The 12,229-nt window shown below is 41.4% G+C and overlaps 1 protein-coding gene across 3 annotated transcripts in view; it reads left to right on the plus strand.

The window, feature by feature from the left end:
- Nucleotides 1–12,229, plus strand: part of SEMA5A (semaphorin 5A) — a 427,518-nt gene that overhangs the window by 144,271 nt on the left and 271,018 nt on the right. For all 3 annotated transcript variants that reach the window (XM_081053769.1, XM_081053771.1, XM_081053770.1), the window contains one exon: nucleotides 7,027–7,223. In XM_081053769.1, coding sequence (XP_080909895.1) covers nucleotides 7,103–7,223 — 121 coding nt within the window. In that variant the 5' untranslated portion in view covers nucleotides 7,027–7,102. The remainder of the gene's footprint in view (nucleotides 1–7,026; nucleotides 7,224–12,229) is intronic.

The following is a 12,229-nucleotide window of genomic DNA, read 5'->3' on the forward strand; positions in this document are numbered from 1 at the left end:
AGCTATAAAGTTCCATCTCATCTCTTTTAGGTATGATGAAAATCTATGTGTAACAAAGCCTACCTCTTATTTAGTTACTAGAAGGTGGCAGCCAGGGGTCCTTCTGTAGTTAAGGGTGGTCAGTGTTTTCATTAACATATTCCTAAAAATATTTCACTAATTAATCGATGTTAAGCCTCTTTTGGCTGAATCTTTATAGTCAAGGCACATGGGTTAATATCATATAAAAACATCCAATTTTTACAAAAAAGTATGTAATAATTGAAGGTGCGTCATTATGTCTGGTAAAGATCCTCATATCCCTTGTAGAATCAACATCATAACGAGAAAACTTTAATTTCACTTTATTTCCCAAAGAATAAAAGGTTCAGTTATTATGCTTGAAAAAAGTTTACAAGGTTCTATTTCCTTGAACACTGTGTATTAACTAAGTTTATTGTTTTATTGATTTTTCATTGAATCCCCTTTCCTGCTCAGCACCTAGAATATGTGATAACCATTGCAAGGGATGAACATAGATTCATTCAGTACCTTGCTTCTAGCCCCGAGCACATCAGACTGATTGGCCTGAATTGTTTCTTCCTGTTTCTTTGAACCCCCTTAACTTGACCCCCTTCAGAAGGCACAGCTTCTGTCTTCGTCATCCATTCAGAGGGAATTCTTCATTCTTCTGACTTTGCTAAGACTTTGTTGCTACTTCTATTTGATATTTATTGAAAGATAGATTTTTGCTTGCTCCACTACTCTTCACTGTGACCTTGAAGTACCCTCACCGTGTTGTCTCCATCTTCACCCCCATGTGTTGGAGTGCTGTCTCTTGCCCAATGTCAACAGGTGACATTGTTCAATATGGCTGGTTGGTTAATTAGCGATGCCCCCTAGACACTGCTTGATTCCATGCCAAGGGTTCATCCCATAAGAGTAACTCTGGAGATCTTGTGGCCGTAGTGTGTGGATTGAGCAGCGTGAGCAGGACGACTGAGTAACGCATGCAGAGAACTTGGGGCAGCCTCATCCGATTGATGTGGCCGCCCCTACACACTTGATCTTAGGGTAACTTGTGAGATGCCTTTAGCTTGGGCCTTCTTATCTCAGCCTGAAAGTGAAGAGAGAGACTAGATGATTTCGACCTCCCAGTTCACCTTTCATGTTCAGTGAGTCCTTGACTCATTTCCTCTCTGCTATTTGCCAGGGGAATGAATAAACCACCTGGCAGTGGTGCTTGCTCAGTGGCAAGGGGTGGGTGAATTCTAAATACTCAACCGAGCATTGGCTCCGTGATTTCTGATTCATTCAGACAGCCTATTCAGCATGCGGGAACGCATAAACACGGGACTGTAACCGCGTGTTCAACCCATACATTGCTTGTAATAAAAAGATGTCAAAACATAGGAGCACAAAAGGTTGTACGCCAATACGTGCAACCTTGGATGAGGAAGCAGACACCGTGATTGGTACATCGGGCTTCCTGGGCAGGAGCTGCCACCATGGGCTGCAGGGGGTGGCCCCGTGTGTGCAGAAGCTGTAGGTCAGCCGGAACCTTGCTTAGTGGGCAGACTCGGGGCAGGTGTGGGGCCCACGGCATCAGCTGTGTACACATGCGTGTGCAAGGCTTACTCTGGGGGTCTGGCGAGGCCAGAGGGGTTGGAAGGGCACCTTCGCAATGGGAGTAGTGGTGGTAGCATTGGGAGGAGACCGGCTGTGAAGGAACAGTGTTTTCTTTGGCACACAATAGAGGAATCCTGAGTTTTCGAATAGGGCTTGGCTGTTTACCTGGCAGCAGCTGACGATTGTGCAACAGACACTGTATTGGGCTGTGCCAGGGTGTGTGGGGGTGAGACCAGGTGGTTTGTTCAGGTGGTGTAATGATTCTCCAGTGGCTCGGCTGCTGTCCTTTTGGGCTGGGACTTCCGTGTGGCCTAGCAGTTCATGGGATCCCCTGGATTGGGGCCAGGAGATGGGGAGAGCAAGGGCACATGCAAACGTTTCAGAAGAGCAGGGCTTCCCTCTTCTCGTACAACCTCTGGCCGTTGTATGCCCGATGGTTCAGTCTGCGGTAGCTTGGCATAATTCAGAGGCACACGTGCACCAGTCTTCTCCACTTGGCCTTGGCCCTTTGACACTTAGGGTGCTGCTGCAGGCAGCTGTGGGCACGGCTTCCCGCGTCCTCTCCGAGTCAGCTCACCCGACTCTGTTGACTCCACCATAGAAGTCCTTCAAGCCATCAGATAGGGGACAGACCCGGGCCCCAGAGGGTTTTTATGGACTCTGAGATGTGCCAACAGATTGGGCCACTTCCAACTTTGTAGTAGGTCTAAGAAGAAACCCAGCCTCCTCTGAAAATAAATACATTAAGCTTCTTTGGGATATGTTTTTATTAATAACTGGTGAGACTTTGTTCCCTAAGCAAAACTTCTTATGTAAACGTTCATTGTTTTGATTTCTTTTTTTTATCTGACGGCATTTTTTAAACTAAGAGGAACACTTATTTTCTGTTCTCCAAAGCCCATTCATGTGTGGTGTGGGTGTGAATGGGAAATGTTATTTATTGCACACACACTTATATATACAGAATTTTGCTTATTTAGATGGAGCTTATAGAGAAATCCTCCCACATCAAGAAACTAAAAGGAAGGCTACATGGGTTTTGAAGTAGATGCAACAAAAATGTTTCTATTTTGTTGCCCAAATTGGTCTGCTGTAATAAATCTTCCTATTGACAAAATCATTTGTTTAGTATTAACTCACCTAATATATTTTTAATTTTCCAGTGATGGTAGGATGAAATTAGAACAACTTTTATTGAAATTCATCCTTTGAAATTTTCTTCATATTTCCCAATGTAGCAAATATTATTAACCTGACTTTCCTTTTTATTGAAATTTTGCTGACATGGCTTAATACAAATTCAGTTGGGTGATTTATATAAGTGTATTTTAAAATCATCTTTCAAGTGATAATAGCTTACTTGAACTTACTTAATTTCTAAAGAGGGAGAGGCATTTTGATAGACAAAAATCAGAGCTTCTCAACCAGGGGCGAGTGGCAATGTCTGGAGACAATTTTGATTGACACAATGTGGGGGGCGGTGCTTCTGGCTGCTAGTGGGTAGAGGTCAGGGATGGTGCTAAATGCACCGAACAGAACAAAGAATTATCTGGCTCTAAATGTCAGAGTGCTGAGCACTAAAATCTCTGATATAAATACCCTCCTCCCCCCATCACTCAGAGGCCAGAGCTGCATGATTCAGTGGAAGATGGAATTACAGAGTCCAGGATGGAGGGACCTTTTATTTAGAGCAAAAGCTTCTTCAAGTAAGAGACATTAAAGGAGTTCACCTTGCATGGCAGGATGCTCTGAAAAACTCCCTCTCTAAATGAAGACTGTGGAGGCCCTTCCCTAGCACCTTACCAGGAAGACCATTTATAGTACCTTTATTTTCAGAAGAAAGGTAACATGTTATAGTCTGAAAATTACAAACTTCTAAAAATCACCTGTTCTCATTAAATGTGCTTCCCTTCGTTTTCCATGGCAAACATGTAATTGCATCTCACCACCATTGAACTGTGTGTCCCATTTTAGCTGTTCTTACACTTGACACAGCAACTCCTCCTTCTCTAACCATCACTTTCCAGATCCCAGGGAAGGACCATTTCAGGCACTTGAGTTTTTCTCTTCCTTTCTTTCAGAAGGCCAAGATGTCAGAGCTGAGATGAGAGTTCATGGCTATTGTAAACTTGGACAGTTCCGATCGGCAGTTGACCTGTGTAACTCGTTTCATAGGTAAAAAATAAGACATGGATAATGTGCCTCCATTATCCATTACAGAGCACTGTGCCTGAGCCGGAGTTGTGGACCCATTGGACAGGTGCCCCCGGCTCTGTATTCCTTCCTCCACCTTCATGCTCAGCATCTCTCGCTCCGACAGAAATCACATGGGCCTCATCATGGTTTGCAGCCCTGACTCTTGTTTCTCGGCTCAACTTGAGTGTTTCCATCAATGGGAGCATTTTTTTTTTTTTTTATGGTTTTCTAACAGCTTGGATTATAGTTATTTTACAAGGCTACCTTACTTTAAAGCGTGTTAGTCTTTTAAATTATTCATAATTTTTAAAGTCTCAGAGCTCCCAGCACAGTAATTATAGAGACTGTGAAATTTCATATACCCTTAAATTTATGTTTCTTCATCTTGAAATCACACCATAGATTCATGGCACCCTCCTTTTGGAGATGAGGCACCCTTCCTTCCTTCCTTCCTTCCTTCCTTCCTTCCTTCCTTCCTTCCTTCCTTCCTTCCTTCCTTCCTTCCTTCCTTCCTTCCTTTTATAACCACTTTCTTCACCCAGATCCTAATAGCTTCCCACCTTTGCTTTTTCTGGATCTTCTATCTGATAATCTCTCCCTCTTAAATCTCCAACCTCTTATCCACTCACCACTTCTCAGAAAAGCAGCCGCGTTTAATGATGTTTTCTCTACCCTAAAAATGTCCTAACTGTGATCTCTCTGTGCTTCTCTGATTTCACTGAATTTTCTTTGGTTACCTAGCGTTCAAGGGAGCCATCTACGTTCTAGCCCACTTTCACTCCATCCATTCCCTTCCTATATGGCTTTTGTCTCTTGTTCTGCTGAAACTACCCCCCCCCCCCAAAGTGATCGATGACTGTCTGTTGATTAAAACCGTTGGCCTTCACTCTACCTCATTGGGATGCAGACCAGGCCTCTTTTTAAAATGTGTTAGTTTTATATTTCAGCGGAGTTTGATCTCCAGTTTTCCCTTGATGCTCTGTTTCTGTTTTCCTTCTCTCATCTTTGTGTGGTGACTTTTTAAATTGCAGCTTCTAAACAAACAAACAGTTCTCTTTAGTCCCCACCCCCATTCCCCTCGTGGCTTCCCCTGGTGATGATTCTTTACCTTATCCATGATTTTAACCCTTCCAAACATTATATGAAGTCTCTGAATTTTTTTGTGTGGAGTATCCAGCCTGGATTCTCTATAGTCTGCTGCATTTCCTTAAATATTCTCTCAGCATCTTAAACCCATATGCACAAAGCTAAATGACCATGTTCTTCTTTAAACAAAACTCTGCTCTTGATTATCATATGGAAATGCATGACATTACCATCCTCACAGTCACTCGTATTCTCTGTCTATCAATCATGCTCCTTGCTATTAGGTTGGTGCAAAGGTAATTGTGGTTTTTACTATTTTACCTTTTAAACCATGATTACTGTTGCACCAACTTAATATCTATTCCTCCAAGCTTTGCATATTAGAACAACAATCATTTTCTCACATTTCACAAGTTGGGGGTTGGGATTTTGGACAGGGATCAACTAGGTGATTCCTATACTCTCATAAGATTTACTGAAGTCACTCAGTGACTTGCAGCTTTCCTCACATATCAGGTGCCTTGGTGAGGATGGCTGGGAAGCTGGGCTCAGTGGGAAATGTCTCTAGGCACTATATATGGTCTCTCTAGAATGGCAGTCTCAGGGTAGTTGAACTTCTGACCTGGTGTCTCAGTGCCCAGATAACATGTTATAAGAGTTAAGAAGTGAAGATTACCAGTCTTTTAGAGTCTGGGCTTAGAAACTAGCATACTACCACTTCTGTTGTATTTAATTGAGCCATATAGTCACAGAGTCAACCCAGATTCAAGAGAGGGGTCATAGACCTACCTTTCAATGGGAGGAAGTTCAGAGAATCTGTGGCCCTCTTTAATATGCCATACATTCCCTAACCCATCCCATTGAGTGTTTGCAGTGTTTACCTGAATTTTTAGTTACATTGACACAACTTGAACACAAGTCACAGCTTCATTTATTTCTCTTCTTATTAACTTCTCCACCTCTGTGCTCTTCTCTACCCAATTTCCTATGTACACTGTTGTAGGAATAATTTTATTACTATTTCTTCTAATGTAATATTACTATGCTATGGTAGCTTGTGGCCTAAAAATAGAGACCTCAGACCTTAGTATAGTTTGCTTTTCAAATCTTAACCCAACCTACTCTCTAAGCTGCCTCCTCCTACACCCCTTTATATCTCCTGGCGTCTGGGTCAAATATAGTAAACCGTTCCCAAAACACATCGCCTATTCCTTCCTCTGGCCCCTCCAGTGTGTCTTTTCATCCTCTTCCCTTGGCATGGAATATACTTCCAGAAATCATCATCTGTTGAAATCCTTTTTAACCTTCAGTATTCAGCTCAAAGGTGAACCCCTCCCTGGACACATCCTTGATCCCTCTAAATAGCAGCAGTGCTCTCAACTCCCACAGCATTCCTGATTTTCTTTTTTTATGGTTTTCTAATAGCTTGGATTATAGTTAGTTTTATAAGCCTACCTTATTTTAAAGCATATTAGTCTTTTACATTTTTCATAATCTTTAAAGTCTCAGAGCTCCCAGCACAGTAATTTCATTTCACCTAGTAGGTGCTCAATAAAGATTTTATTTGATTCACACTTGGTCTCTAGCCAGCAACTTTGCAGGTAGGTGATCTAATGCTCTATAAATTTCAAAGGATAAATTCACCGAATGTGGGTGATTTTTAAAAGTTGGGTAGCATAATATTAATCAGCTAGTTAGTAAAAGAAAATGGCCATAGCCTTATTAACAGGATACTTTGTATATTAAACAGGAAGGGCAGCAGTTCTTAGGGTTTCCACATATAGATTTGTGTTTGTAAGAGGAGACGATGTTCTAAGGGAAGGCCAGTAATGACCACCGCTATCAAACTGCTTTCCTTAGGAATGACTACGGTGCGTTGGCGGAGCTTAAATTTGAACCTTTCTCCTTTTATAATAAATGGGTTATCTCATAAAATTATTGGGAGAAAAAGAGGTCCTTCTTGAGATATACATATACTCACACATATCTGACACAAGATCTAGAATAAGTTCTACTTGTCTAAATCCTCTAAACTCTTTTTATTTTTTTTTAAGGTACTGATGGAGCTTTACCAAAAGGCCACCGTCGGAAAACCTGAACTCGTGTTCATGCAGTCGGTCTCTTTGTGTGTTGTAGGCACTTTCCCCACATGACGGGAAGACGAGCTTCTGGTTAGAAGACACGTGCCCAGATTCAAAGGCTTCTGCCCACCATGAAGGGCACCTGCGTCATTGCATGGCTGTTCTCAAGCCTGGGATGGTGGAGACTCGCCCAGCCAGAAACAGATACATCTCAGTGCCAGAGAGCGGAGCACCCGGTCATTTCCTATAAAGGTAAGGGACAAGCGTGCCCTGATGGCCAAGCCACCACTTAAATGCACTTTCCATACTCAGTGACAGAGGACAGCAGTGCTTTTTGGCTCTATTATTCTGTGACTCTTGTTTTAGACATTATTTAAAATAGGAACAACAATGCAAAATTCTCCATTGCAAGAATTTCATTTCCAGAAATTCATCACTAGCTTAAGAAGACTTCAAAACCAGGGTTCTCAGGGTTTCAAAATCCCACTATTGAGACCACCTTTATTTAACAAGTGCTGTAAGCATTCAGTTGTTTGAACCAGGGGATAAAAATGTGACCTACAGAAATAACACCAAACTCAAGGAAAACAAAAAATTCCTCACTTCAGCATTTCCGAACAAAGTTTTATTTTTGGCATAAAGTGTATGCTTTTGTCTTTACCTGGCATTACATGGCAGACAGAATTTGTTTAATGTCTCCAGTATCTCTGTGGATTTATAGGATTAATTTATTAGTATGTATAGCTACTCATTTATTCTTTCATTTATCAAAATTCATTCAAGGTTCTTATTACTCTGGGCTCTCAGCATTCAGGAAGAAAAATAAATTAGTTTTTGTCCCTGTCCTCAAGGAACTAGCAGTTATATTATCAAGCTAAGTATAATTAATCAGACATCGTATTTCAATAATACATCCAATAAATAGTTTTATGTTTTGTTATTTTTAAACTTTGTCTTGAAAAATTTCAAATAGATACAGAAATAGAAAGACTAGTCAGAGGAATACCCAGCCCTTGTATTTATTAATTCATGGCCCACATTTTGTCTTTCAAATCCCCACCCACGCTCTACCGCACACCCACCAAATTATTTTGAAGCAAATTTAAGAAATCATATAATTTTATCTAAAATATTTAAATTCATGACTGTAAAAGAATGCGAATTCGCAAAAATTATCACAGAAATAAACCAAACAACGATAATTCCATAAAAATCATCATTCAGTGAGTATTGTGAGATCCTCGACATCTCATGAATCCTTCCGTATTGTTTTTAGCAATTGGATTGAAACAGGATCTGAATGAGGTCAAATACTGCAAATGATTGGTGCAGCTCTTGAGTGTCTTTTAATCTTTTACTGTTTTTTTTGTTTGCTTGTTTTTCTTTTGGTTGTTGTTGCTCTCCTTGCAAATTAATTACTAAAAACAAAACAAAACAAAAAAAACCTGAGCTCTTTGTCTTGTAGATTTCCCCACAGTCTGGATTTTGCCAAATGTATCCCATTTGTGCTGTTCTGCCTCAAATATTTCTGTAAATATGTAGTAACATCAAAGGGTACAAGTAAGATGTTATGTTTGCTTTTTATTTTTGTCTTATTTTCATTATTAGAATCATTATTAATACATAGATTTCAGTATTTGATATATATCAAGCAATTACAGTTTTTAGTCTTGTAGGGTGAAATCGTCACATTTCAAGCCTATGGGAGTCTTTTGAAGTTGGCTCCTGAGTTCTTTTGACACAACCCACGTTGCCCGTGATAGCTTGCTTACTCTCTGGGACAAGGTGTTCCTGACCCCTTTTACCCATTTCCTTCTGTACAGCTGAGTATCAGCCATGTGGGGCTTATTAGAGCGTGGTGGTGCTCAGTTAGTTGTTTTCAGTGTATGTAGCTGAGGGAAACATTTTAAAAAGTGCACCGTAAGTTCCTCTGGGTACTTCTGTCTCATCTCCAGGATGCTGCGGGTTTCGGAACCTCTTCCATCTCACATCTACTTCTTTCTCTCCTGTGCACAGAAGCCCAAGTGTCTGCAGACCAATGTACTTTGCCTTTTCCTGAAATACACACTCCGTTGTTTAGGAATAAGAGTTTCGTGCCACTCTTGTCATTTTTGATGACTGAAAACCTGCAAGAGGATTTTCTTCTCTTCTTTTAATTGTCAGGATATAAATTTCAGTGGGACATTAAAGCAAAATTAGTGCCTTGAAATAATTTCCATTTGTATGGTTATCCCAACTCAAAACCTAGTTAGTTTTGTTTAATTTTGCTTTTAATTTTTAGAGATTTAAAAAATTTACATTATTATGTAGTGTTCAAAGTCCAATTAACAAAACAAGAGGACCTTAGCTTTGCTCCCTCTTTTCTTCACCCTGTTTACTCTCTCTGCATTTAGCTAACCTTTTACTTCTGGTTTATAATTCTTTTTAGGTACAAACAAAGATACACACACATGCGCACACACACACACTCTGATCCTCTTTCTTAGATAAAAAGTTGCATATACACAGACTTGTCTCTGTAGTATTTTTTGACATAATGACATCATGATATATCCCGGAGGCGACTCCCTGGCAGAGTCTGGATTGACTCCACTCCTTTTTGTAGCCACATGACTCTCCACTATGTGATAAATGTAGTCTACTCAGCAGTTCCCTATTGAGAGATGTTGTTTTCTGTCGTTTGTGATCACGGATGGTGTTACAGGGAGTAGCACGTCCTGCAAACATCTTTAAATATCTTTGCAAAGGTACCTCTGGGAGAGATTCCTAGTGTTGGGATTGCTAGGTTGAAGGACAAATGCAGGTGTGGTTTTGTGAGATGTTGTCCAGTTTCCACTTGTGAAGGTTCTCCATTTTGCATTCTCCTTGTCCTTTATATAAGTATCTGTTTCCCACCAGCCTTTCCAGCAGAGTATCCCATTAACCTTTGGGTTTTGGGCCAATCTCATAGTTCATAAATGGCATCTCAGCTTTTTATTTTTACCCTATCTTTTTTTTTTTTTAATTAGTTTCAGGTGTACAAAACAATATACTAGTTAGACACTTACACCTCTCACAAAGTGATAATCCCCAATCTACTACCCCTCTGACATTGTATAGGGTTGTTAAAATTCCATCTCATGGACGGTGTAGATGCCTGACCACTGTGCTACACACCTGAAGCTGAAGCTGAAGAATATTGTATGTCAACTGTAATTTAATATATATATATATATATATATATATATATATATAGTCACAGGATGTAGAGTACAACATAGGGAATAGAGTCAATGGAATTGCATCACCTTATTTTTAATTTGCATGTTTTTAACTTCCGGTGAATGTGCAACAAACATTTAGTGGGTGCCTATCAGGTACCAGGGTCTGTGCTAAATATTGAGGAAATAGAGGCAAGTAACACAGTCTCTGCTAAGAGTTTAGACTATCTTTCTAAACCAGAAGGGCCTTACATTCCATTCCATTTAGGGTCCTCCTGGGTGTCATGGCTGAGTGCTGTGGGACCCAGGACAGGGGCATCCGAACCAGACCGGACAACCTACGCTGTAGAGTGTGGATGTGAAAGGTTTCTAGGATGAGGCAAGACCAGAGCTGAGTCCCAGATGGTTGTAAAAAGGTGGTTATGAATCGCACAAAGGAAAAGGTATTCCAAGGAGAGGAGAAGAACTGGTACAGAGCCCCAAAGTGAGGGAGGGGAACATAGCAGGTCCTGGCATGTGCCATGTACAGTGAGTCCTGAAATCTTAGGTTCAGTTTTGGAAGGAGGGAGATGAGGCTAAAGTGGTTAATGGGGACTCAGTACATGCTATTGAAAGCCATTTTAAGTCCCCTGTCTGGACAGGCTCAGCTTGGAGGATGGCAAAACGGTGTCAGGGAGAACCCATTCCGAGACTGCTGCTGTGATCAAAAGGAGCGGTGATGAGAAACTGAGCTGAGGGAGCGGTGGCAGGAATGTAAAATTGGGTAGAGTCTAGAAATTTGAAGAAGGTAGTGTTGATGATTAAAAGGATAAATGACAGGAGGGAGAAGGAGGCACTCAGTATGCTCCCCAAGTTCTTGGCTGTTTATTCCATATGGAAGAAAGGGAAGCAGATGTGAGGGATGTGATGATTTTAGATGGAGAAAGCTGAGTTCCCCAACCATCAGATGGAATTACCTAGTTGAGAGCAAGGCATCATGGGAACCAAGAAAGAAGGACTTTTTAAGAGGGAGGTGACTATCTTATGATGCAGAAAATTCAAGGCTGATGTGAGCCAGAAAGTAGAGTGACACACTCATCCTGGTCTGCCCGGGACTCTCCTGAGTTTAGCATGAAAATACAATCTTCCGGGAAAACTAGGACAGAATGTCACCCTCCTAGAAATCCTGTAAGCAATGGTGAATTTGTTTCCTGCTGCTGATGTAGCAAAAAAAACACCAACTGGGTGGCTTGACACAACAGAGATATCTTCTTTTACAGTTCTGTAAGCTGTAAATCGAAAATCAAGGTGTCGACCGGGCCATGCTCACTCCGATGGGTCTAGGGAAGAATCCCCCTGCTTCTTCTTAGCTTCTGGTGGACATTAGCAATCATTGGCATTTCTTGGTGTGGAGACATGCCACTCCTATAACTGAGTCTGTGGCCACATGGTCTTCTCTGTGTGTCTGTGTCTTTTTGTCTTCTCTTCTTATAAGGACACCAGTCATATTGCATATGACATTTAGAACCCAGCATAACCCATGTTAACCAACTATATCTGCAAAGTCCTCATTTCCAAATAAGGAAGGTCACATTCATGCTTATCTAAGGTTAGGATTTCAAGGTATGTTTGGGGGGAACATAATTCCCTAACAAGTAGCATTGATCAGAACAGGTTTTGGGCAGTGCAGGAGGAGGAAACTAGATGGTGATGAGCAGAGGGATAATCTTGGGAAGATATACAGATATAAAAGGAGAAAATTATTGTCTCAGCCAGCTGGGACATGAGGACAGAGGATGGCTTTGAGAGAGCATTACTTAATCATCCTTAAATGGTGATGGGAAGAAACCACGTGAAGGAAGAGACTAAAGAGAGAAGAGAGAGGGGGCAATCAATTGGTCAAGCAAAGTCCTAGACTATAGGAGGAGGTAGGGTACTGGGCACAGGCGGGGGATTAGCTTACAGGAAGCAGACTCCAGTGAGCCTGGAGGGAGGGAGGCCAGGGCACCCAGGATGCAGGAAAGTTAGTGGGTGGGGGTGGCTGGAAGGAGAGGGAGCTCCTGAGGACCTCCATCTCAG

Source organism: Rhinolophus hipposideros (genome assembly GCF_964194185.1).
Source record: "Rhinolophus hipposideros genome assembly, chromosome: 7".
NCBI lineage: Eukaryota > Metazoa > Chordata > Mammalia > Chiroptera > Rhinolophidae > Rhinolophus > Rhinolophus hipposideros.